This window comes from Amblyraja radiata, chromosome 2, assembly GCF_010909765.2.
Source record: "Amblyraja radiata isolate CabotCenter1 chromosome 2, sAmbRad1.1.pri, whole genome shotgun sequence".
NCBI lineage: Eukaryota > Metazoa > Chordata > Chondrichthyes > Rajiformes > Rajidae > Amblyraja > Amblyraja radiata.
The window spans coordinates 85,540,264-85,567,167 of NC_045957.1; the positions used below are offsets into that span (position 1 = coordinate 85,540,264).

At 43.7% G+C, this 26,904-nt stretch overlaps 1 protein-coding gene across 6 annotated transcripts in view; it reads left to right on the forward strand.

Annotated features, from left to right (window-relative positions):
- The window catches only part of LOC116991260 (poly(rC)-binding protein 3-like), a 169,397-nt gene that overhangs the window by 132,999 nt on the left and 9,494 nt on the right, over positions 1-26,904 (forward strand). Inside the window, exons 11-13 of one of the 6 annotated variants that reach the window (XM_033049733.1) lie at positions 429-481; positions 5,428-5,597; positions 24,501-25,069. In XM_033049733.1, the coding sequence (XP_032905624.1) occupies positions 429-481; positions 5,428-5,597; positions 24,501-24,831 (554 nt within the window). In that variant the 3' untranslated portion in view covers positions 24,832-25,069. Of the gene's footprint in view, positions 1-425; positions 482-5,427; positions 5,602-24,500; positions 25,070-26,904 lie in introns of those variants that run through there. The other 5 variants (XM_033049725.1, XR_004416729.1, XM_033049749.1 and 2 more) reach the window with 5 other exon arrangements.

The following is a 26,904-nucleotide window of genomic DNA, read 5'->3' on the forward strand; positions in this document are numbered from 1 at the left end:
ATGCAAACTTACATGCTGTCCCTCTCATCACTCTTTACTCACTCCCAGATGTTTACTTTTCATTGAATTATGTTCTCAGATTTTCTTTTTATCCTCTTCATGTTGCATCTTGTCAGATATTTCAATTTCCCTTTCGACATGAAAAACCACCTCACCATTTTGCATCCATGTCTTGCTCTCTTTCCACATTCTCTGTACTTCTATTGCTTTTTCTCCTACATCGTGAATTCTTTTTGTTTGTACATTATTCATTATTCAATCATTTTGTGCTCTTATTTTTTTAATTCTGCGCATTGCTGTTTCAATATCCAATACTTATTCTTTGGCATTGCTTCTCCATTATTGCTTTAAATCTTTTAAGGCATTCTTATTTTTGGGCGTCTGTAGAGAATGGTTATAATAGACTTCCCTTTTTGTCCTATCGGCAGGATTAGATGCAACAGGTCAGACCAGTTCCCATGAACTTACTATTCCAAATGATGTAAGTGTTCCCAAATTATCATCCCTGTTGTTCTTCATCTTTTAATTATTAATCATTACATTTATTTATCACTGTGAATGCTATCCTCGTTCAAACATATTATCTGTGGTTGCAGTAGATTTTTAAAATTAAAATGACGAATAAGCAACTCATGACTGCAAATATTCTTATCAGATTAACCCTAATTTTATATTAACATCAATTTAATTGTAATTTAAACATAGAAACATAGAAAATAGGTGCAGGAGGAGGCCATTTGGCTCTTCGAGCCAGCACCACCATTCATTATGATCATGGCTTAGCAATGTTACAAAATTTTGAGATTTAAAAAATCAAGTCTGCAATTTATCCCATCAGATAAAGCATAAAAAGAATTAAAAACGTTATGGCCATTTTCATACTCAGAAATTAGCATCTTGTTCCCTATTGCTTTTCCATTGACAACACAAAAGCTGTGATCGAGGACAGTCAAAAGCCCATAACATTCTTAAAAATTAAGAGACATTTTCAGTTATTGTAGATTGAAGCATTCTGAAACAAATATGAAACAATCTTACTTGGATGATCTGAAATTAAAGCATATAATTAGTTAGTTACCTAATTGTAGCTAATTACAAAATTCAATTACTAGATCTAAACATCTATCCATTTCTTAAGAAAAGATTAACATTTTTAAATAGCCTAAGTGTCCAAATAACATTGACATAAGAATTCACAATATAACATGATTTTTAAATCTCATTGTCATGAATTTATAGGACAAATGGAAGGACATTAGTGTTTAAATCCCGTAAATTAATGGCCATTTAAATCATCTTGTGTGGGATTTTGTGGAACGCGATCGATTGGAACATTGCGGTTGCGGTGAATTTAAACCCCATATCGGCAGGAAAAATACTGCCGATTCGTATAGGGCCTAAATCACCTTTTCGCAACGTAAAATTTAGATTAAGGTAATCCTAAAAAGCACGTTTATATGTAAAATAAACGGCTTACCTTTAGCTGTCCCGTACGGGAAATCCACCCCGTCGTCGCCGTTGATGGCATTAGAAGCGGATTTTTCCTTTACTCCAGCGCTGCATTTGTCCCGCGGTTTAAAAAAAAAATTTAACAAAACGGCAGTCGGAACAATTCTTCAGCATTAGCTAGCAGCCTGAGAAAATAAAACTCCGGCAGGCGGGAGAAAACCTCATTTTAACCCCGCCCCCCCCCCCCCCCCCCCCCCCCCCAAAGGCGCCAAAGTCGCACACACGGCCAGTGGCAGAACTGCAGCGCCGCTGAAGGTAAGTTCAGTAACATACCTACATGGCTGATCATTCACAATCAGTAACCTGTGCCTGCCTTCTCACCATAAATTCATGTTTTATTTGATAAACTTTAGCATTGTGGCAAATGCACAATTACATAAGTTGGATGTGTACACACATGGTTGACTCCTGCTCAGCATTTGCAATCTGCATTTTAAAAGGCCATAATTCCTGGAACACGGTACATGTAGTTTCAAGTTTGGAAGTTCAGGATTTACTGAATGGCATTATGCTGCAGAATTTCCTCTCAGAGCTGATGCAGGGTCTGAGGTGCATTGCCACTAAGGAGGATTTTATGTTTTGCATTAAATTTATCTTTACATTAAAAAAGTATTTATTTCTAATTTCCATAAACATACCTACTTCTCTTTTAAACATCCTAATGTCAAAGCCTATCAATCAGATGATTCAACTGTTGCCTGCAACAGGCAGCTTTAAAACAAACTTAAATGATTTCTTCAAAAATGTATTGAACTTAAAACAAATGCTTGCATTTGTGTATGTGTTTGATTATACACCCTCCCTAAACTCCCAAATTATTTACCCACTTGATATTGTTTTTTCAGTTTATTCTATTGGCATCTTTGAAACCAAACTATACCACATAAAAAAAACAGGGAGAGAAACTACCATCCTCCCTATTCTCAAAGGGAAAAGCTTGTCCACATCAACTCTGTCTATCCCTCTCATCATTTTAAAGACCTCTATCAAGTCCCCCCTTAACCTTCTGCGCTCCAGAGAATAAAGACCTAACCTATTCAACCTTTCTCTGTAACTTAGTTGTTGAAACCCAGGCAACATTCTAGTAAATCTCCTCTGTACTCTCTCTATTTTGTTGACATCCTTCCTATAATTGGGCGACCAAAATTGTACACCATACTCCAGATTTGGTCTCACCAATGCCTTGTACAATTTTAACATTACATCCCAGCTTCTATACTCAATGCTCTGATTTATAAAGCCCATTATTCCAAATGGCCTAAATCACTCTGTAGACTTTGGAAATCCTCTTCATTATCCACAACACCCCCTATCGTGGTATCATCTGCATACTTACTAATCCAATTTACCACACCTTCATCCAGATCATTGATGTACATGACAAACAACAAAGGACCCAACACAGATCCCTGAGGCACCCCACTAGTCACCTGCCTCCAACCCGACAAACAGCCATCCACCATTACCCTCTGGCTTCTCCCATTCAGCCACTGTTGAATCCATCTTGCTACTCCTGCATTTATACCCAACAGTTGAACCTTCTTAACCAACCTTCCATGAGGAACCTTGTCAAAGGCCTTACTAAAGTCCATATAGACAACATCCACTGCTTTACCCTCGTCAGTTATGGTATGAGTGCAGGCAGGTGGGACTAAAGGAAAAAAGTTGTTCGGCACGGACTTGTAGGGCCGAGATGGCCTGTTTCCGTGCTGTAATTGTTATATGGTTATATGGTTAAAAGAAAGAATCTGCAGATAGTTTTGCTCTAAACCCATGGTAGCTGCTTCTTTTAAAATTTAAGGTAACATCTAAATTGACAATGATTCCAGAGAGATGGTTATTACAAGAAGGATACAAATGATTCTGAACACTTAAAAATAATAAATTTGTAAAGCATGGCCACTGCAGAAGGCAGTGGTCGAGTTAGAATTATAATATGATTATGGTTGGAAGGCTGCTATTTGGCCCATGACATTTGTATCAGGTCTTCATCCCATGCCCTATCCTCTCCAGAAAGTCTTACAGGTTATTTTCTTTCAGATAAGGGCTTTAGTGATCACTTGGTACAGTGATTCTCAAATAGCTGCTGGAGCCTACCAACAATGTCTTATTTCATTTATTGAATAAGGCATTTTGTCCTGTTGTTCCAGGGAATTAACAATGGCCACCATATTCACTTGTGTCAACATTTATAAGAATGAAAAGTGAAGCATTACACCTATAAACTGTAAGCAGTTTCCCAATCATGTCTTGACCACACAAAAATTGTATAACTACAGAATTTTCTGAATAGAATGTTGTTCACATATAATAAGAGTGTTGGCCTAAAATGTAGGTCAATGGCTAAACTATGCCTTATTTCTCAGCAGATTTTCATGATTTAAAATGCAATACACACTTTAAATCAGTAAACAATGATTAATGATTTGATTTAAATCCATTTTAATTAAAGATAGAAAATAGATTTTGCTGGCCTAGCTGACAAGTATTAGTGACTTGTTGCCTATCTTCCTATGGGAATGTTTAATTTTTGTTCTTACAGATTATTTTCTTTCAGATAAGGGCTTTGACTGGAAATGTCAGTGTGGTACCTAGGAAACTCCATCAAACATCATGGTATGAACAGAAATCTGGACAGTAAAAATTCACACAGAGTCTGGAGTTCATCTTCAGAACAAATTATCCTAATTACAAGTTGGCCAACCTGGCAGACATCTGTCCCTGGGCAGATGTGCTCTGATCCAAACTTTACATAATTTTTATACTATTCTTCATTTACATTTCTCTCTATTACCTCTACCGAGCATGTGCTGGGAGTTCATATGATGAGATAAGTTGTTTTTGCAGCTCTGTGCTCTAGGCTGCTCTGTGCTACGTAAGCCGTGTACAATTCTGTCTTTACCATGTATGTAAAATTATACGTTCCTGCCCAGGAGTTTGTATACTGGTCACTATGTGGTATCTAGGCATGAGTCCACTATGCTTCACTTTTAGCTCACAGCTGGTGGTTGCAGCTGATCTTATTCAGTTCTAACCAGTTTTCCAATGAGACCTGTTGCTCAGTGTCATGAACGATGCCACAAACTTTCTTTACGAGAGGAAATGGCTCTTTTATTATCCTCAAATGTTCAGTGAAATCTCAATGGATTAAGGTTCTCTAATAAACATAACCATCTATATCATACCTGCCAACTAGTCCGATTTTTATCGTATTTGTTCCGATTTTTAAGTTAAAAAGGTGTGAAAACTCGGAACAGTACGATTTAAAAATGAAGAAAAAAACAGCCAATCAACCGCTGTCTCTAAGGGGATTACCGACCGGCTTCCCCTTAAAATTCCCGTCCAATCAGCTCCCAAGAGGGAGAGAGAGGGGGAGGGAGAGAGAGAGGGAGAGAGAAAGAAAGAACGAGATACAGTAGATTCCAGCCTCTTAACGTTTTCCCAGGCCAAGGGGAAACGTTGCTACCAAATGACTTTCAATGATAAACTTCTGGACAAATGCAAGAAAGCAGCTATGACATATAATACACAATAAACTATATAACAAATACACAATAAACAAGTTATGCATTCTTGTACTCTCACATGGGTATGACCCCACCCGTAATGATCCCACCCGGCGCTCGCACTCCTTCAACCCACGCACTCAGAATAAGATTTTTCATTTTCAAATGTTGGCAGTTATGCTATATGCTTCTTGGTCTAATCTTCACGGTGTAATCTAGAGGTCAAAATTTTACTAATGTGAAAGTCTAAGGAATATGTTTAATTTTATAGTTTAATAGAATGCATTTAAAATTTTGTGTATAGCTTTTCAAATGTAAAAAAATCAATAATTAATATTACTTGGTAAATTACGGCTCCTCTGTACATCCCTTTAACGGATGATGATGTGTTTCTATTTTTCTTTCATGACAGTTAATTGGATGCATTATTGGCAGACAAGGAACCAAAATAAATGAAATTAGACAGATGTCTGGAGCACAAATCAAAATTGCGAATGCCATTGAAGGTTCCACAGAGCGACAGATTACCATCACAGGATCCCCTGCCAACATTAGCCTGGCACAATATCTCATAAATGCAAGGTAGGTTCCCTCTTTATTGTTCCCTGGAAGGACACAACAGATGAGAAGTTGTGCCTTAATTGTGTAGTCAAAGTGTGCTCTCCAACCTCATGTATTGAAAATGCGTAAGAATCAAGTCATGATTGTCATTCCCTAAATAAAAGAAAAATCATAATCGTAGGCATTATATAAAATAGATTCAGGTTTTTCCCCATTATGTCTCATTACTATTCATACCACCAATAATAATTTTAACAGTAAAAGCATTTCAGTTATTAAACGGTTTTAACTGTGCATCTATACATAACAAAGCTGCTGTTGTAACGAGTAGCTATTACTATTGCCACACTGCTAATATGAATACATTTTATTACTATGGAACTGCAGCATGACTCAGTGAATAATGACTTGGTCAAGATCATTTCACTGCAGTCTCGTTTGAAATTTCCACAATTGAAGAGTTCATAGTTTCCCGAACTTCCTGGAAATTATGTTGGCATTGGAAAAGGTACCAACGTGATTTGGGCTCATTTCCGAGGCTAGGACAGAAAAGACAAATCATTGAAGTTAAGGATATGATGAATTATTACTGAAAATGTAAGGTATATGTAAATGAGACATTACACAAGTGTAACTTTCTAATAGTCTTTAATAAGGACACAGAGTTAAACGATACATGAGTAGTCACTGACTCCAGTCTGCTACTGTACTGCGCAGAAGGAGAAGCAGGCGTTATTATAAATGATACCTAAGGCGGGGTTAGTAGCTGAGGTAGCTATATGATTGGTTGCATGCATAAACCATCTACATAATTCCCCTTAGAAGATTAAACATGTAGGATAACCATGGCAACAAAATTAAACAAAATCACCATACCGAACAGGTGGCTTGCTGACACGGCCCGAGCGCGTATGGACCAACCCTTCCCCCCCCTCACCAGAAAGACCAGAGGACGTCGGCAAACCCGGAGGCGACGAAGCCGCAGGGGAAACAGAGAACGGCAGGGGGGACAAACTAGCGGGAGGGGTGGAAAAATGGTTAGCAATAGGCGTCCCACGCGGAGGTGAACAAAACACGCGAGGGGTCTGGGGCATGCAGGGGCCGGTAATGGGAACAGCAGCGGACGGCTGGAACCGCAGCGGCGGAGCGTAGGGTCCCGCTGCCTGCGGGAGCGGCTCCTGTACTGCAAGCAGGTGCTGGCGGCTCCTGCGGTAAACAGTCCCTTCAAAGTCCACAAGGTACGAACGAGGTGCGTCGGCAACGCCAACCACGGGGGCCAGATGGGAATATCCACTAGCAGTCTGTAGACGAACGGCCTGCCCAGGCAGCAGAGGCTTGAGTGGTTTGCACGATCTATCATGTGACCATCGTTGGATGTCGTGCTTTTCCTGAATGCGCGTCTGGACGGATGCAGGCTCCAGCACTCGAGGTAGCAGCTTGTGTTGAGCAATCGGAATCGGTGGTCTCGTCGTTCTGGACATCAGCCGCTGGGCAGGTGAACCCAGGGTAGCGTCCCTGGAAATGTTCCTCAGGTTCAGGAGGTCGAGATAAAAGTCGGAATTCGCCAGGCGCGCTTGCTCCATTAGCAGTTTGACACTCCGGACAGCCTGCTCAGCAAGCCCGTTACTCTGTGGGTACTCAGGGCTGCTCGTGAAGTGGAGGAAGTTCCATTTGTTGGCAAAGAGCTTGAACTCCTGGCTGGTAAACTGCCTGCCGTTGTCGGTCTGCAGACGGACAGGCGAGCCGAAAGTGGAAAAGTGTTTCCTCAGCTTGCGGATGACCATCTCGGACGTGAGGGAGGTCAGAAGGTCAACCTCGAACCAGTTCAAGTATGAGTCAGCCAGGACAAGGTAGTGTTTACCGCGCCACTCGAAAATGTCAGCGGCCACCGAGGTCCAGGCCAAGGCTGGCGTGGGTTGTTGCAAGAGGGGCTGCCTTTGCTGGTGGGGCGCAAGGCTGTTGCAGGTAGAGCAAGACAAGACCCGGTCCCGAATGTACTTAGCCATTCCAGGCCAGTAGAATTGGCACTGTGCGTGGGCGATCATGGCATCAACACCCGGGTGCCCGCTGTGGGCCACGCTGTAGTACTTGTCATACAGGGAGGAGGGGATCACGACCTTGTAGCCTTTAACAATAACGGCGTCTTGGATGACCAGTTCGTCGCGAACCAGGAAAAAAGGCTGTGTCTCTGCAGGCGCGCTGGCGCGCTTGCTCGGCCAACCCACTTTTATCACTGAAGAAAGCCGCTGCAGAGCGGGGTCGGCGGCAGTATGCTCGGCTAGGCACTGAAGCTGCTTAGTGGGGACAAAGTCAATGGCGAGCACCAGAAGGTCCTCCCGTTCGCAGGGGTGGCGATCACAGGAAGCGCGAGGGGTACGAGAGCGAGTGTCAGCATCGTGCATTTCAGTACCCTTTTTATAAACAATGGTGAAGTCGAAACGCTGGAGCTGCATCATCATACGCTGCAGCCTGGCAGGTGCGACATGGATCGGCTTGTTCAGGATAGTCACCAATGGCTGGTGGTCAGTCTCAACCGTGAAAGAGTTCCCGAAAAGAAAGTCTTTGAACTTAGAGCAGGCGAAAACGGTGGCAAGCAGTTCCTTTTCGATCTGTGCGTAGCGTTGTTCGGTGTTGGTCATAGTACGGGAGGCATAGGAGACAGGGAGCAGGGAGCCATCGGCGGAGGACTGTAGGCAGGCTGCACCGAGCCCGAATCGCGAGGCGTCGCAGGTGACAGTGATGGGGCGCTTCAGGTCGAAAAACATCAGAGTAGGAGTGCTGATCAGTTTAGACTTTAAAGTATCGAAAGCCTGCTGGTGCTGCGGGAACCAGGACCAGGTGGTGTCTTTTCTAGTCAGTTGTCGCAGGGACGAGCTCAGTTCGCTGAGGTTGGGTATAAATTTCCCAAGATAGTTCACCATACCCAGGAAACGCTGCAGGCCGAGCACGTCGGTGGGGGCCGGCTACTCAGTGATGGCGGCAGCCTTCAAAGGATCGGGCTTGAGTCCGGCAGGACTGAATACATGGCCAACGTAGGTGACCTCGGAGACCCGGAACCTGCACTTCTTGGGGTTAAGCTTGAGGTTGATCTGTCGTGCCCGCTCCAGGACACAGCGTAGGTTCTGGTCGTGCTCCACCGTGTTTTTTCTGTAGACCAGGATGTCATCAACAATGATAGCGCACGGCAGACCAGCGAACAGCTGTTCCATGCTCCTCTGGAACACCTCGCTGGCAGAGTTGATGCCGAATGGCATTCGCAAGAACTTGAATCTGCAGAACGGTGTCGAAAACGTGGTCAGATTTGATGACCGCTTGTCCAGCGGTATCTGCCAAAACGAGCTCTTAGCGTCGAGGACAGAGAAGACGGTGGCCTGTCCGACCTGAGCTGCAACATCCTCAACTGTCCTCATGGGGTAGTGGGGGCGCCTGATGGCAAGGTTCAAGTCTTTAGGGTTGATGCACACACGGATTTCACTCTTGTCCTTTTTTAACGTGGCAAGCATGGTGGACACCCACTCGGTGGGCTCGCTGACCGCTTCTAGCACCCCCATGGTGACAATGTCGTTTAACATGGATTCGACTTTGTCCTTCATGGCGTGAGACACTCTGTGCGGTGCACGAATTACAGGTGCCACCTTTGGATCAGTAGCAATTTTGTAGGTAATAGGCAGCTTGCCCAGTTCATCATTAAACAGGTCGGGGTATTCCTTTATTGGGTCCACCGATATCATCAGCTTGTGGACCGTTCTGTCGAACGACACCAGTCCCAGATCCTGGCATGCCTGGTTGCCCAACAGAGTCACACAGTCTGAGTTCAAAACATAAAAGGTCAAGGCACGCGTTGTTTTTTTCAGCACACAAGTGAAAGTAGCTTTACCCAGCGGTCTCAGCACCTCACCCCCGTAAGCATGTAGTGTGGAGCAGTCTGCAATCAGGAGCTCATTATTCCTTGTGTTCAAGAAGGAACTGCAGATGCTGGAAGATCGAAGGTACACAAAAATGCTGGAGAAACTCAGCGGGTGCAGCAGCATCTATGGAGCGAAGGAAATAGGCGACATTTCGGGCCGAAACCCTTCTTCAGACTGATGGGGGGTGGGGGGGAGAAGGAAGGAAAAAGGGAGGAGGAGGAGCCTGAGGGCGGGGGGATGGGAGGAGACAGCTCGAGGGTAGAGAGGAGGTTGTGAAACTGTCTCCGGAGACAGGAGGAGAACTTCTTCAAAGTAGGCATACCTTGAGGAGATATCGCAATGGAGTAGACAAAGTGTTCAAGAAGGAACTGCAGATGCTGGAAGATCGAAGGTACACAAAAATGCTGGAGAAACTCAGCGGGTGCAGCAGCATCTATGGAGCGAAGGAAATAGGCGACGTTTTCCTTATCTTCTTGAAAAGGCTTATTGACACTACATTCACCTTTGCCCCCGTGTCGAGCTTAGCGTGAAAATCGGAATTGTTGACAGTTATCAAAACAGTTGGATCGGATAGCCGGCCAGGTGCGTGGAGGAGGGAGTACACACTTGCCTTCCCGAATTAATTGGATCGGCAACGTGGGCAGCATCGTGCAGGGACGGAGAATCATACTTGTTATCAACTTGCATCTGCATGTTTAGGTTAGGTCTGGAAGCTTGTGGAACTTTCCCACGAGAACGGCAGGCAGTTGCAGGCTTTACCGTAGGCAGGGCATGGCAACTGCCTGTGGTGCATATAGTTGCAGTTCGGGCATTTAGGGGGCTCACCGCCAGATACGGAGCTGGCCCGTGGCACAAATTTCGTATTATCCGTTCGAGGTCGCGGTCTATTGAACCCAGTCAGATTGATAGATTTAGTGTCCGAATCACGCTGACTGTCTGGCGGGTCGATGACCTCAGCCATTCTGCAGGCATGCATGGCTTCATTTAAGGTCAGATCTGGTTTGCGGAGGAGCTCTGATCTCAGTTTCTGATCGAGCATCCCTGTCACCAAAATGTCTCTAGTTAGCTGGTCTGTCATCGCTTCGAACCGGCACCTCTGAGCTAGGTAACGTAAATCAGCGATGAAGCACTCAACAGGCTCATCAGGCGACTGCTTTCGAGTAAAAAATCGTGCCCTTTCTAAAATCCGATTAGAGGGCAGGTCACAAATCTCCCTGAATTTGCGCATCAGGACACTTGGGTCATTGGCTGTTTCTATGGGTATCAGTACCTGATCGTCGGCACCCAGGACCGCTGGGGCGTAACTGAAAGTTCTCACTCTTCTCATGGCATCGGGGCCGGCAAGGTTGAGAAGAAGAGAGGCTTTGACTTCGTCGGGCTCGTTCCGATGTGCGATATTCATGTAGTGGCGGTAGTCCAGTTCGAAAGTAGCCCAGCGCTCCGCGATGTCCGAATCGAAGATGAGCTGAGCAGGCTTTCGGCAAGAGGCAGCCATCGTCAAAATTAAAATAAAAACTTAGCAAAAGAAATAAAAACCGGTAGACAGGAGACGCGAGTTGTCTCTATCTGACACCATGTAAATGAGACATTACACACGTGTAACTTTCTATGAGTCTTTAATAAGGACACAGAGTTAAACGATACATCACTGACTCCAGTCTGCTACTGTACTGCGCAGAAGGAGAAACAGGCGTTATTATAAATGATACCTAAGGCGGGGTTAGTAGTGCTGAGGTAGCTATATGATTGGTTGCATGCATAATCCATCTACAGTATAAAAATACATTTTTATCAAATCTATCAAGAAAATAATGCCAAAATATTATCAATAACTAGTAAACTAATAACAATAAACTACAGGGCAAACTCAGGAGGTCAGATGGTATCTACTGTGGGAAATAAACACATTGTTGATCTATTTCCCTCCACAGATGCTGTCTGACCTGCTGTCCCTCCAGCAGTCTGTTTTCTGCTTTAGACTCCAGCATCTGCAGTCACGTGTGTCTCAAGTAATGCAATCATGGTTTATATACTTTGCACTAATCATTTTTGAAGTGATTGCTGGGAAAGTGCCTGTGTGAGGTCAAATATTAACTGTGGAAAAAATGCTTTTGCATGTTTCTGTGACAATTCACAAGATCACAGTATTGCCATATGTTACACATACAACTCCACTGATGAGAAACCAAAATGTAGATTTTTTGTATTTCTGCTCTATTATCCATTCCTTTATCAGGCAAGACAAAGCAATCACAATCCATCTAACCTGATCCCTTAAGCTAAAATTCAGTTAGCAAATTCAATTAGATTTGGAGTTCAATGCATGAAATTATTTTTAAAAACACACTGTTTGAAAAATCAGCATTACTAACAAAAACGCTAATTTTCTTACATGGACAGTCATTAAAATCAACTACAAATTTTCCAAGATCAATAGAGAATAAGAAATGCCCAGTTTGTAAACATAGAAAACCAATGACGTTGTCATTATTTCATCACTTCAGAAGTTAACTTCTCTGGGTCTCATGGAACACATTAAATTTTCTGTGGATGTAATGACCTCTGACTGGACTTGGTGCAGCACCCGTTTACTTGGTCCTCAGTAGCTTTCCCCAGTGTCCAGCACAGTAGTATCCACATTGGTTTTGAGGTCCTCAGCACCTACTACACGGAAAACATTGTATACAGTCATAAATTTAACAGGAGCTGCAACGGTATCTATGGAGGACACCTGCTACTGCTGAAAATTAAACATGATTAATGCACAAATTTGTCTCACAAATTTGGATGAATGGTTTGAACCCAATGATTTCATCCACCTGTAATTCCAGCTGTCACATTCCACTTGTCCATTGCATGTTGTACTGAATCATTGGCATGTAGCTTCTATTTACGCCAGAGGTTTGGTCTCAGCAACTGTGGCATTGTTTTTTGTTAAACTATTGGATTGAAGCAATAGTTACAAAAAAATAGTTTCCTAATGCTATGATCCTGCTCCCATTTTGTGATAGCTTCAATGAGTTTAGAATAAAGCAGAACAGCCTTCATTATTCAAGTGAATCCTAATTACGTCTCGGCAATGAGACTTATGGCATGTCTGCCCTAATTGGTCAGGGCATTGAGTATAAGATTCTGGACGTAATGATGCTGCTTTATAGGACTCCAGTGAGACTGCATTTGGAGTATTGTGAAGGAAGGAACTGCTGATGCTGGTTAACACCGAAGATAGGCCCAAAATGCTAGTTACTGAGCGTGACAGGTAGCATCTTAGGATAGAAGTAATGGGTGACGACACCCATTCCTTCTATCCAGAGATGCTGCCTGTCCCGCTGATTTACTCCAGCATTTTGTGTCTATCTATGGAGTATTGCATACAGTTTGGGTCACCCCATTACAGGAAAGGTGTGGAGGATTGGACAGGAATTTGCAGAAGAGGTTTACCAGAATGCTGCCTGGGTTAAAGGGTATTGGCTATATGGAGAGGTTGTACAGACTTGGATTGTTTTCTCTGGAATGTTGGAGGCTAAGGGAAGACTTGATTTAAAATTATGAGAGGCATAGATTGGGTAGACAGAGTGGAAAAGTTTAAAGGATATATGCAGGGCAAGTTTTTTTACACAGAAGGTGATGGGTGCCTGGAACACACAGCTAGGGGTGTTGATGCAGGCAGATATAATTTTGGAAAGGCACATGGATGTGCAGAGAATTGAGGAATATGGATCATGTGCGGGCAAATGAGATTAGTATGTCTTGTAATCCTATTTGGCACAGACAATATGGGTTGAATGGCCTTATCCTGTGATGCACATTTCACTGCTCCATGTACAACAATTGGTGCTATTTACATCAAGATGGAAGACATAGTCAACAACCGAGTTATCTATCGTTAGTGGAATATTGAAAAAGGAATAAAACATAATAACAAATAATATCTCCGTGATATACAATCTGTTATTACACCGCAAATATTAAGAATTTTTGAATTCTATATATTCAGTTTCTCATAAGAATTTTGATGTAAGGAAATACAAATAAAATATGGGCTTTTGATTCCCCTTTCTGAGAACTTACCATGAAATTAATTTCCAAGAGTTAGAACTGTTCAACCTAATTCCAGGAAAATGATAATGCCAGATATTTCACTCTGCATTTTATTTTCATCTAAATTAATTTCAGGTTGAGATTAATCAGTGAGTATTTTGATGTCCAAGAATATCCAATGCCGACTTCAAATCTATGCTGCTGCTTAGGGATAAATTAGGGGGAATGGTATCACCTGGTCAAAAGTTAATTTCAGCGCACTGGTTAGAAAGGAAGAGAATCAATGCAGTTCCTTTTAGTAAATGGGATTGGTGAACAATAATGAGCTGCATGTGTATGGACATTAGTATCTAGCAATATCTGTAGTTGATCAACCCATAAAGTCACTAAATAAATGATAATTGATTTGGATGAGACACTTGGATAAATATCACTCTTTTCAAAAGGCTAATTTAACATAGAGACATCAAGTAAAGAAGGACATTCTTTGGAATTTGGACTTTGTACTGGTACATAGACAGGAAATGTTTAGAGAGATATGGGCCAAACGTGGACATATGGGACATAGTGTAGATGGGGGGGGCATCTTGGTCGGCATGGCCAAGTTGAGTCAAAGGGCCTGTTTGCTATATGCTATATGACTCTATGACTAAGATGGGGAACTAGCAAGAGAATTAAATTGGAAAAGCATTGTTGTAGGAGCAAATGTAAAGGCCACGCGGTGTTGGTGTTCAAAGTAATAGGCAACTTATTAAAACTGGTGTATGAGGAGACCGAACAAAACTGATCTACTGAGCATGACTTTTGTACAGCTTTTACATTCTCAGCTGACAAGATTACACAGAAACTTGATTAACAGTAAAATTAGTTCTTGATTACAGAATGGAGGTCACATAAAGACTTAATTAGGTAACAAACTAGGTCATGATTACAGAATAAAATGATTACACACAAGTCCAGCTTATTGATTAATTGATTGATTATACCTTTAATAATCCTTTACAGGAAATTACAGTGCCACGACAGCTTCAAGACAGACATAACACCACACATTTCCTCAAATAGCTTCCATACTTAACAAGTTAAAATACAAGTTAAAATACAAGTTAAAATACAATGAATGAAAAAAAGTGCAGTTATTTATGCGCATTATATAACCTTATAGCAGCTGGTATACAAGACTTCCTATGTCTCTCAGTTTTGCACATTGGTGCAATCAGTCTCTGACTGAAGATGCTGCTCTTGATCACCTTCAGGGCATGGAGTGGGTGAGTGGGGTTGGTCATTATTGAACCCAGTTTGTTCAGAGTTCTGGCCTCTGCCGTTCGTTGCTCAGCCCCGACCACTGAGCCGGCCTTCCTGATCAGCTTGTCCAGTCTGTTTTTGTCCGCTATGCGGGCGCCATCTCCCCAACAGGCCACAGCAAAAAAACAGAGCACTGGCCACCACTGAATGGTAGACACTGCACAGCAGGGGTTGGCAGATGTTAAATGACCTCAGCCTCCTTAAAAAATACAGTCGACTTTGTCCCTTCCTGTACACCGCCTCCATATGACCCTTCCAGTCCAGCTCACTGTCAAGCTGCACACCAAGGTACCTGTGGTTAGCGACCACCTCCACCTCAGTGCCCTTAATGGTGATTGGTGTTAGTTGATAGTCGAACCAATTTTCTGTTACAATGATGGGTGCATGCCACAACATAATCAATGAAGTTCTTGAAACTTGGGTGTTGTCACTGTTGTATACCATGTCTCTGCTTTTTGGCTTTGTCTGCAGTTCCCTGCCATCACATTAGCACAATCCACATCCCTATCTACTAGTTATGAGTGGGAGGGATTGGAAGTTAAGAGCCAATTATTATGTTATGAGAAGCATGCTTCAAAAATCGGACGTCATCTCCAAGTATGTTCACTGTGAAAAGATCTCAGGAGAGCAGGTTGGGAATCTCAATATAGTGAATTCTCGATTTTTGAAAGTTTGATGTGTGAATTTTTGATAGAACACAAACCCTCTCATAAATCAATGGATTACTGTACATTGAAAACACATCAACAGCAATAATAGCTGAAGTTTTGGACTTTAGCTTGGTAGCACTTGGATTTCATGAGATCACTAGAACTTTCTTGTGAAACCGAAGTAAGAGCGCAGCAGCAGTGAAAACCAGTAAAAACTGCAGCCTCATGATAGATTACTTGATGATTATTTAATTCCTAAAAGTTGTTCTGGGAGATGGTTTAAGAAATCTTAGAGAACATTTTGGATTAAATGTGAAATTTACTGATCACTTTCCAAACTTTGGAAATATTCATTTGTTCAACTCGTGGAACTCAATGGACATATCACCTTGGGTTGTATTCATGCAGTGCTGCCATGGGACCCTGCAAAAGACCACAATGAACAGTACCTGGGGAAATCTCACTCGTCATGCATATTTGTGGTAGCTTCCAGCTACATCATCTTGATATCACTGGCAGAATTCATCTCTCAGCTGGGAGTTGGCTGTCCCTGGAGATACTTACGGTCCCTACAATGATATCCAGTGGGGAGTCACTGAATCTCAGAGCAGCTTTGCCTACTCAGTAGCTCATTTTGTTGAGTCTTTTGCATACTATACATCCAACTCTATAATCCATCAAATGTTTTGCTTGTAATGTGCTTTGAATAATGGAACAGATGTTCAGTACATCCACTCAACTTAGTTGCTTAAAAATAGTATGTTAATGCGGTGAGTCAAGGCAGCTGAGACGCATGCTGTTGAAAATGTTGCATCTGTTTCACAGATTAGCACATTGGGAAGTTAAAAAGGTGATTTCACATTAATACTTTGGATTTGTGACTTCCGGTGGCGCTATGGAGGGATAGGTCGCACGTGTAATTAGCTCCGTACCGTGCTGATCAAACTACGTTAAAAAAAGAACAAAATGGTTCACTATTCAACGCATTTACGGGCAAAGGGCCAGCAGACTGGTAATCGGACCGCACTTAAAATCACTTAACACTGACATAATATTCCATCAGGAGGCTCACCTCAAGAATGCTGAGGTTGTAGGTGGATTAGACAGTTGTATCACTCCACCTTTCCCTCTAAAGCCAGGGGCACTGCAATTCTAATCCGTAAAGGTATCCCGTTCAAACATAAGTCCACAATTGCTGATAAGGAGGGTAGGTATATTATAGTATCCGGAGAAATGTACTCAACCTCATTGATTTTGGTGAACATATACGGTCCAAATTCTGAAAACCCTCATTTTTTCAATAAAATATTTAATTTAATCCCAGATATATCCCAGTCCAATTTGATAATCGGGGAGGATCTAAACTGTGTATTAGACCAATACCTAGATAGATGATCTTCATTTCAAAGAATAATTACATCCCAGTGAACATCTGAATACTTATATAAACAACACAAATATAAAGGACGTATGGAGGATTGCCAATCCTTCAGGAAGAAAATATTCTTTCTACTCAGGTGTCCATAAATTGTACACAAGAATATTTCCTGGTCGACTCCAAACTTCTGCCATATACTTACAACCCAAAATATCATAATATCATTATTTCAGGTCATTGCCCTCTTACATTTTCTGTGAAACTGGAAGGAATGGCGAAAAGACAATCGTGCTAGAGATTTAATCCACAAATCCACCCCTCTCCCCCCGCCCACACACCCCTCCCCCACAACCCCCCGCCCTCACACCCCTCCCCCCTTGACCACACAACCCCCCACCAAACACACCCCTCCCCCCTTGACCCCACAACTAGCCCCCCGCCCACACACCCCTCCCCCACAACCCCCTCCCAAACCCCCTCCTCCCCCTACAACCTCCCCGCCCCCACAATCGCCCCCATCCACACTCCCCTCCCTGCCCCCCTTGGCTCCACAATGCTCGCTGCCCCCCTCACCCCCTCCTCTCCTCCCTCCCCTCCACACATCTCGCCAACACCCACCTCCCTCCCCCATACACACCCCTCCCCTCCACACTGCCCCCATACCCCCCTCGTCCCCTCCCACATCCCCCCTCCCCCTGGCGGGGAATATAAAAACTGACTGTAAAAGCTTCTATAGTTATGTGAAGAGGAAAAGATTAGTGAAGACAAATGTAGGTCCCGTACAGTCAGATACAGGTGAATTTATAATAGGAAACGGAAATGGCAGACCAGTTAAACAAGTACTTTGTTTCTATCTTCACTAAGCACCAACAATCTCCCAGAAATACAAAGGGACAGAGAATCTAGCAGGTGGGAGGAACTGGAGGAAATCCACATTAGTCAGGAAATGGTTTTAGGTAAACTGTTGGGACTGAAGGCAGATAAATCACCGGGGCCTGATGGTCTGCATCCCAGAGTACTCAAGGCGATGGCCCTAGAAATCATGGATGCATTGGTGATTTTCCAATGTTTTATAGACTCTGAATGCATTGGTGATTTTCCAATGTTTTATAGACTCTGAATCAGTTCCTGCAGACTCTAGGGTAGTTAATGTAAACCAACTTTTTAAGAAAGAACGGAGAGAGAAAACAGGGAATTATAGACCAGTTAGCCTGACATCGGTAGTGGGGAAGATGCTTGAATCGGTTATTAAAGATGTAATAGCAGCGCATTTGGAAAGCAGTGACAGGATCGGTCAAAGTCAGCATGGATTTCTGAAGGGAAAACCATGCTTGACTAATCTTCTGGAATTTTTTTAGGATGTAACAAGAAGAATGGATAAGGAGAGACAGTGGATGTGGTATATCTGGCCTTTCAAAAAGCCTTTGACACGGTCCCACACAAGAGATTAGTGTGCAAAATTAGAGCACAGCATTGGGAGTTTGGTATTGACATGGATAGAGAACTGGGTGGCAGACAGGAAGAAAAGAATAGGAATTAACGGGTCCTTTTCAGAATAGCAGGCTGTGACTAGTGGGGTTCCGCAAAGCTCAGTGCTGGGACCCCAGTGATTTACAATATATATTAACAATTTAGACGAAGGAATTAAATGTAACATCTCCAAGTTTGTGGAGGACACAAAGCTGGGTGGCAGTGTGAGCTACGAGGAGCATGCTATGAGTTGAGTTGCATTGAGTTTCCTTTATTGTCATTCAAACTTATTAGTTTGAACGAAATTGCATACCTTGCAGCCATGACAGAAAATAAAGTAACAGAACACACAATGAACACAGTTTAACATCCATCTGTGACTCCAGGCGCCTCCTCACTGTAATGGAAGGCAAAAAGTCTTAAAGTCTTATCTCTTCCTTCCTTGTTCTCCCTCTGCGTTGAGGCGACCCAGGCTTTCGATGTTGGGCCCCCCGCCGGGTGATGATAAGTCCATCGGCTGAATCCAAGCTCCGCGAACGGGCTGATTCAAACTCCGCAGCCCGGGGCGGACGAAACTGCCAACCTCCAGTCCAGCGGACGAAGCTGTTGTTGCGGAGAATCGGTCACCAACCTGGGACCTGCAAGCTCCCGATGTTGTCATCCACTGGGCCCGTGGCCGAAGCCTCCGAGGCTCCGAAGTTGGGCCGCAGCCACAGCGCCACCACAGCCCCAAAGTCAGCCAGGTTCGCGATGGTGAGTCCACAGACTCTGCCTCCGGAGCCTCGAGGTCGGTTCCAGTTGGAGGCCGCCAGATCCACGATTAGGCTTCAACGGAGACGGAAATGGAGAAATGACAAAGAAAAGGTTGCATCCCCTTGAAGGAAGAGGTTAAAACAAGTTTCCCCCACCCCCCACACATACACAACTAAAAATAAACTATAACATACATCTAACAAGACAAAAGAAAACAAAAAAAAGGAAAAGACAGAGACGGACTGCAGGCGATCCGCAGCTGCTTGGGCAGCGCCGCCATTTCCGGATGCGGCTGCAGGGTGACTGATAGATTGGGAGAGTGGGTCGATGCATGGCAGATGCAGTATAATGCGGATAAATGTGAGGTTATCTACTTTGGTGGCAAGAACAAGAAGGCAGATTATTATCTAAATGCAGTAAGAAATGCAGATGCTGGTTTAAACCGAAGATGGACACAAAAAGCTGGAGTAACTCTGGAGAGAAGGAATGGATGACATTTCGGGTCGTGACCATTCTTCGGACTGGTTAGGGATAAGGGAAACAAGAGATATAGATGGTGATGTGGAGAGATAAAGAACAATGAATGAAAGATATGCAAAAAAGTAACGATGATAAAGGAAAAAGGCCATTGTAAGTTGTTTGTAGGGTGAAAATGAGAAGCTAGTGTGACTTGGGTGGGGGAGGGATAAAGAGAGAGGGAATGCCGGAGCTACCAGAAGTGAGAGAAATCAATATTCATACCACTGGGCTGTAAACTGCCCAAGCGAAATATGAGATGATGTTCCTCCAATTTGTGTTTAGACTTACTGACAATTAAGGAGATCGAGGACAGAAAGGTCTGTGTAGAAATGGGAAGGAGAATTAAAGTGTCCAGATACCGGGAGATCAGGTTGGTTCAGGCGAGCTGAGCGAAGGTGTTCCGCGAAACGATCGTCTAATCTGCGTTTGGTCTCGACGATGTATAAGAGTCCACATCTTGAACAACGGATACAGTTGATGAGGTTGGAGGAGATGCAACTGAACCTCTGCCTAATCTGAAAGGACTGTTGGGGGCCCCTGGACAGAGTCAAGGAAAGAGGTATAGCGACAGGTGTTGCATCGGAATGTACCTGGGCAGGGGTGGTTTGGGTGGGAAGGGTTGAGTTAACCAGGGAGATTCGGAGAGAACAGTCTCTGTGGAAGGTGGAAAGTGGAGAATGGAACCCCTGTTCCCTAAAGAATGAGGGCATCTCGGATGTACTAGTATGGAAAACCTCGGGCGCAGATGCGGCATAGACGAAGGAATTGAGAGTAGGGGATAGAGTCTTTGCAGGAAGCAGGGTGGGAAGAAGTGTCAGATTAGGAAAAGGCTGAGGTGCAACGAGACCTGGGTGTCCTTGTACATCAATCACTGAAAGTAAGCATGCAGGTACAGCAGGCAGTGAAGAAAGCAAGTGGCGTGTTGGCCTTCATAGCGAGAGGATTTGAGTATAGGAGCAAGGAGGTCCTACTGCAGTTGTACAGGGCCCTGCGAGACCGCACCTGGAGTATTATGTGAAGTTTTGGTCTCCTAATTTGAGGAAGGACTTTCTTACTATTGAGGGAGTGCAGCGTAGTTTCACCGGGTAATTCCCAGGATGGCGGGATTGACATATGATGAAAGAATGGATCGACTGGGCTTATATTCACTGGAATTTAGAAGGGTGAGAGGGAATCTTATAGAAATATATTTAATTCTTAAGGGATTGGACAGGCTAGATGCAGGAACATTTTTCCCAATATTGGGGGAGTCCAGAACCAGGGGTCACAGGTTGAGAATAAGGGGTAGGCCATTTAGGACTGAGATGAGGACAAACTTTTTCATCCAGAGAGTTGTGAATCTGGAATTTTCTGCCACAGATGGCAGTGGAGACTAATTCACTGGATGTATTCAAGAGAGAGTTTAGATATAGCTCTTATTGCCAACGGAATCAAGGGATATGGGGAGAAAGCAGGAACGGGGTAGTAATTTTGGAGGACCGTCCATGATCATATTGAATGGCGGTGCTGGCTCGAAGGGCCGAATGGCCTACTCCTGCACCTATTTTCTATGTTTCTAAACTCTGTGTAGCCAATTTGATTATTACAAACCTTCAACTAGACACATTTTCCCCTCAGTTGAAGTTGTATGGAGTTTAGTCCCTGATAAAAAACAAACATATGGTTCGTACTAACTAGCAGCTCAACCCTGCAATGGTTTTTACCCCATTATTATGGGCTGGCCAGCTGTCATTGTTTTGACACTCACAGGAAGTGCACAATGACTTCATCAGACTTGGTCCCAGCACATAAGCGACAGTTGGAAAGCCCAGTACAGCAGCTGGGTCTGTGATAAAGGAATAAATTCAGCTCAGCTCACGATAGAATGAATGAAGCTCCATTGAGGAGAACTACTTGGCCTACCCCTGTGGGATTGTAATAACAGAGTCTGACTGCGTATTGTTAATATTCCCAATTTGCATATTGACATTTATGTAGCATTCAATATTCAACATGGAATTTGTGAAAGAATATTAATTTGCTGCAATACATGCTTATTCTGAGAATTATATTTTGATGTGTAGGAAAGAACTGCAGATGCTGATTTAAATCGAAGGTAGACACAAAATGCTGGGGTAACTCAGCAGGACAGGCAGCATCTCTGGAGAGAAGGAATCGGTGACATTTTGGGTCGAGACCCTTCTGACTGATGTCAGGGGAGTGGGCTGGACAGAGGTAGAATGTAGGGGACGAGGCGGGACAAAGATAGAATGTAGTCGGAGACAGTAAGACTGGTGGGATAACTGGGAAGGGTGCGGGGATGGAGAGAGAGGGAAAGCAAGAGCTATTTGAATCAATCACAATCGCAATAATACCTTATTAGCCAAGTATGTTTTGCAACATACGAGGAATTTCATTTGCCAAGTCAGTCATACAAATAAAAAGCAACGGAACACACAAAATACATTTTAACATAAACATCCACCACAGTGTCTCCTCCACATTTCTCACTGTGATGGGATGCGAAAAAAAGTTCAAATCTCTTCCCTTCTATGCTCTCCCGTGGTCAGGGCCTCGATCCCTCCATTGACGGGACGATCTTAACTCCCGTAGCCGGCAACGTTTGGGCCCTCCGCATCGGGGTGATCAGCTCCTGCATTGGGGGGATGTCAGCTCCCCCGCGCTGGCAATCGGACCCCGGGTCGGGGTTGGTCGAGCCTCTGCTTCGTTGGAGCTTTCCGACTCGGCCTCTCCCGAGACTGCGAGCTCTTGATGGTAAGTCCCAGGCAAGGGATCAGCTCCGATGTTAAGTCCACACCCCGCGGTGGGGCTCAAGTCAGTCCGAAGAGGCCTCCAGCTCCATCGATGGTTGGCCGCAGAGCGACCAGAGATGCGACCCGGAAAACAGGCAAGGTAAGAAACTGAAAAAAAAGTTTTCCCTGATCCCCTCCCCTTCTACCCAAATAAAACAAACCAGAGAACATTTACATAAACTTTTAACACAGACTAAAAATTTAAAAAAATACGAAAAAACAGGCAGACTGTTGGAAGGGCTGCCAATCGTGCGGCGCCCCTGGTGGTGATTCATACCACTGGGGTGTAAGCTACCCATGCAAAATATGAGGTGCTGTTCCTCCAATTTGCGCTGGACCTCACTCTGACAATGGTGGAGGAACAGGACAGAAAGGTCAGATTGGAAATGGAAGGAGGAGTTAAAGTGCTGAGCAACCGGGAGATCAGGTTGGTTAAGGCGGACTGAGCCGAGGTGTTCGGCGAAACGATGGCCGTGCCTGCGCTTTGTCTCGCCGATGTTCAGAAGTTGACACCTGGAACAGCGGATACAGTAGATGAGGTTGAAGGAGGTGCGAGTGAACCTCTGCCTCACCTGAAAAGACTGTCGGGGTCGTTGGGTGGGATTGAGGAGTGAGGTAAAGGAACAGGTGTTGCATCTTGTGCAGTTGCAGTGAAAAGTACCTAGGGAGGAGGTGGTTTAGATAGGAAAGGACGAGTTGACCAGGGAGTTGCGGAGGGAACGGTCTGCGGAAAGCAGAAAGGAGTGGAGATGGGACGATGTGGCCAGTGGTGGGATCCCGTTGGAGGTGGCAAAGGTGTTGGAGGATTATATGCTCTATGCGACGGCTGATGGGGTGGAAGGTGAGGACAAGGGGGACTCTGTCCTTGTTGCAAATTGGGGGAGGGGGAACAAGAGCGGAGCTGCGGGATATCGAGGAGACCCTAGTGAGAGCTTCATCTATAATGGAAGAGGGGGACCCCCATTTCCTAAACAATGAGGACATTTCCGATGGTCTAGTATGGAAAACCTCATCCTGGGCGCAGATGTGGCATAGACGGAGGAATTGTGAGTAGGGGATAGAGTCTTTACAGGAAGCAGGGTGGGAAGAAGTGTAGTCTAGATAGCCATGGGAGTCAATAGGTTTGTAGTAGATGTCGGTCAATAGTCCGTCTCCTGTGATGGAGACGGTGAGATTCAGAAATGATAGGGAGATGTCGGAGATGGCCCAAGTGAATAATATTTTGATGTTGGTTCCAGAATTAAAACAAACTATAAATCGAATAAGATATTTGTATTGTTATGTACAGCACTAAGTGTTCATTTGTCAGTAAACATTTTATTAGTCTCACAAAGTATATCTTATTTAATTAGCAAGATAACTGGTCTTTAATACAGATTTTTATACTTATGTAAATGTACAATGCCTTGTACATTGTCATATGAATATGAAATGCTATAAAATGTGCATTTTAGTTTATTCTTTATATGCTTGTAATTTATCAGTGCTATTTTGCATTTACCTTTAGTGTTCATGTATACATTTGCTGTGCAAAATACAAATAAGAATTCCAAAAGGATTTTAGTTCTATCTTTCAATTAGTCTAATAAAGTAGAAATCAGATGATGTATATCCATTGTATGAAGTAGAAAACGGTAAACATTTAATTCATTTTTCATTTGCAAAGTCACATGAAACAATTTGGAAAACAATACTTACAGTAATGCTGTACACGCAATGAAAAATAATAAGGCTTGAAAACCTTTCCAACTAAGAATTATTTGTTCTGAAAAGTAAACCTAAATTATATAAAATTCTTGATCTTTAAGTTTGCTCACATCATTAATCATTGTGCTTTTCCTCAGATGTCAAACCATTATTGAGACTGGTCTTTTTAAATTAAAGTCTCATCATCAAGCCATGAAATACCATTTTGTTATTTCTCTTCTTTAACCCATAACATGTTTCCCCCTGTCTCCAATCCTTATTTCTCCCCTTTTCTTTCCCATTGCCTCTTCCATCTGTTGACCAATCTAATCCCATCCTCTGTTTCCTTCCTTCTTACCTTCCTTCTTCACCTTGACTTGACCTACCCAACTGTTTGTTCCTGTTCCCCTCTTCATTTGCAGCTTAGAGATGGCTAAAGTCAGCGCTCAGACTGCTTCCATCACCAACCCTGTTGAGCTGAACATGAACCTCTCTCAGTCTGCTACCCCTACCTCCACCCCCATCTCTGTGGCTGTTTTGGCAGCAGCAGCAGCTGCCTCTGTGGTTGATGTGGACTCCCTTTCCCCTTTACCAACGCCCCACTATTCTGTCTCCAACCTGCTTGGCATGAACACTGTCCCATTTTTGTCGCTTAATGCCACAGCTGCTGCAGGGACCACAGAGGACATAACTGCTTACAGTCCCAAAATTACATCGGTGAAATCTGACCGGCAGAAGTTTGCTCCATATTGAGCGATGTGAATGTAGTTTTGTTGTTCTCTGCCAAGATCATGTGGTAGAAGATAAATGCTTAGCAAACATTTTAAACTTTATTCATTTTTAATGTAATTGTTAACTCAAAATTGTCTTTCATCTTCCACTACTATTAACAAGGTAATGCAACTTGTTCCAACAGCTTCTGACCTATTTTATAAAATATTTTCCAACAATTTATGAAGATTTAATAAATTAGGAAAAGATTTAATAGGAATCCGAGGGGTAACTTTTTCAAACAGGGTGGTGGGTGTATGGATCAAGCTGCCAGAGGAGGTAGTTGAGGCTGGGACTATCCAATTGTTTAAGAAACCGTTGGACAGGTACATGGAAAGGACAGGTTTGGAGGGTTATGGACCAAGCGCAAGCAAGTGGGACTTGGGTAGCTGGGACATTGTTGGCCGGTGTGGGCGAGTTGGGCCGAAGGGCCTGTTTCCGCACTGTATCACTCTATGATTCTCTATGACTAATTTTAAATAAAATGATTAAAACTTTTAATTGAAAATTACACGAGCTGCTTCTACACAGATATCAATTGTAAAAAACTATGTGAAAGACCACTTCCAAGGTGGTAGTTGCATGGGTACATTGTCGCAAAAGAGTCTCTAAGAACATCAAAACTCAAGCAGCAACATGAATAAGAGGTAAACTGCCTGTGGTGGAGGAGTTGATGAACCAGACAATGAGGAATGAACAATAATCCAACCTGTCAAATTATCTTTAAATTATTGTATCTAGTGGTAAACTGTTATGGTATGTAATACTCCCTGTCTTTTATTTGATCTCTAGTCATGTGATTTTATATCTCCAGCCAGTAAAGATGAAAATCTACCATTGACATAGGAAGACGATTTAAATTGATGGATTCATACGTGATATAGCACAGAAATATGCCCTTTGGCATAACTCATCCATTCCAAACAAGATGCCTGTCAAAGATAATGCCATTTGTTTGTGTTTGACCTGTCTAAATATATGTTTTTAACATTGTAAGTGTTCTTATGTCTACCATGCCGTTTGGCGCTCTAGTTTTAGACTTACCTACCCTGTGGGAAATGACTATGATTATCTACCTTACCTGTGCCGCCCATGATCTAGAAAACTCTAAGGTCACTCAGCCTCCAGAGGAAAAATAAAAAGACACAGTCTAATTCAGTAAAAGCAGTTTACAGTCATTTACTCATATTATGCCAGGCAGTGAATTAAATGCTTGAATTTGAGACATCGGCTGTGTGGATTTCAGCAAGACATTTGATATGTTCCGCATGGTAGGTTGCACTGGTAGATCGCATGGGATCCAGGGAGAGCTAGCCAACTAGATAGAGAATTAGCTTAGTGATAGGAAGCAGAGAGTGATGATGGAAGGTTGTTTTTCAGACGGAGGCCTGTGACTAATTGGGTGCCTTGGGGGTCGGTGCCAGAGGTAGGGGTAGCAGACTGAGAGAGGTTCATTCCCCAGCCCCGCACGGCCCGTTTTTACCTTCTCCCCAAAATCCACAAACCCGGCTCTCCCGGCAGACCCATTGTCTCTGCGTGTTCGTGCCCCACCGAACTCATCTCCACATACCTTGACTCCATCCTATCCCCCTTGGTCAAATCCCTCCCCACCTATGTTCTAGACACCTCAGACACTCTCCGCCGCCTCCACGCATTCCACTCTCTGGGCCCTCACCCCCTCATCTTCACCATGGATGTCCGGTCACTCTACACCTCCATCCCCCACCAGGATGGCCTCAGAGCCCTCCGGTTCTTCCTCGACCAGAGGAGCAACCTATACCCAGCCACTGACACTCTCCTCCGCTTAGCGGAGTTGGTCCTCACCCTCAATAACTTTACATTTGACTCCTCCCATTTCCTCCAAACCCAAGGCGTAGCTATGGGCACACGCATGGGCCCCAGCTACGCCTGCCTCTTTGTCGGGTACGTTGAACAATCCTTGTTCAATACGTACCAGGGCCCCATCCCCGACCTCTACCTCCGCTACATTGACGACTGCTTTGGTGCCACCTCCTGCACCCACACACAACTGACTGACTTCATCCACTTCACCAC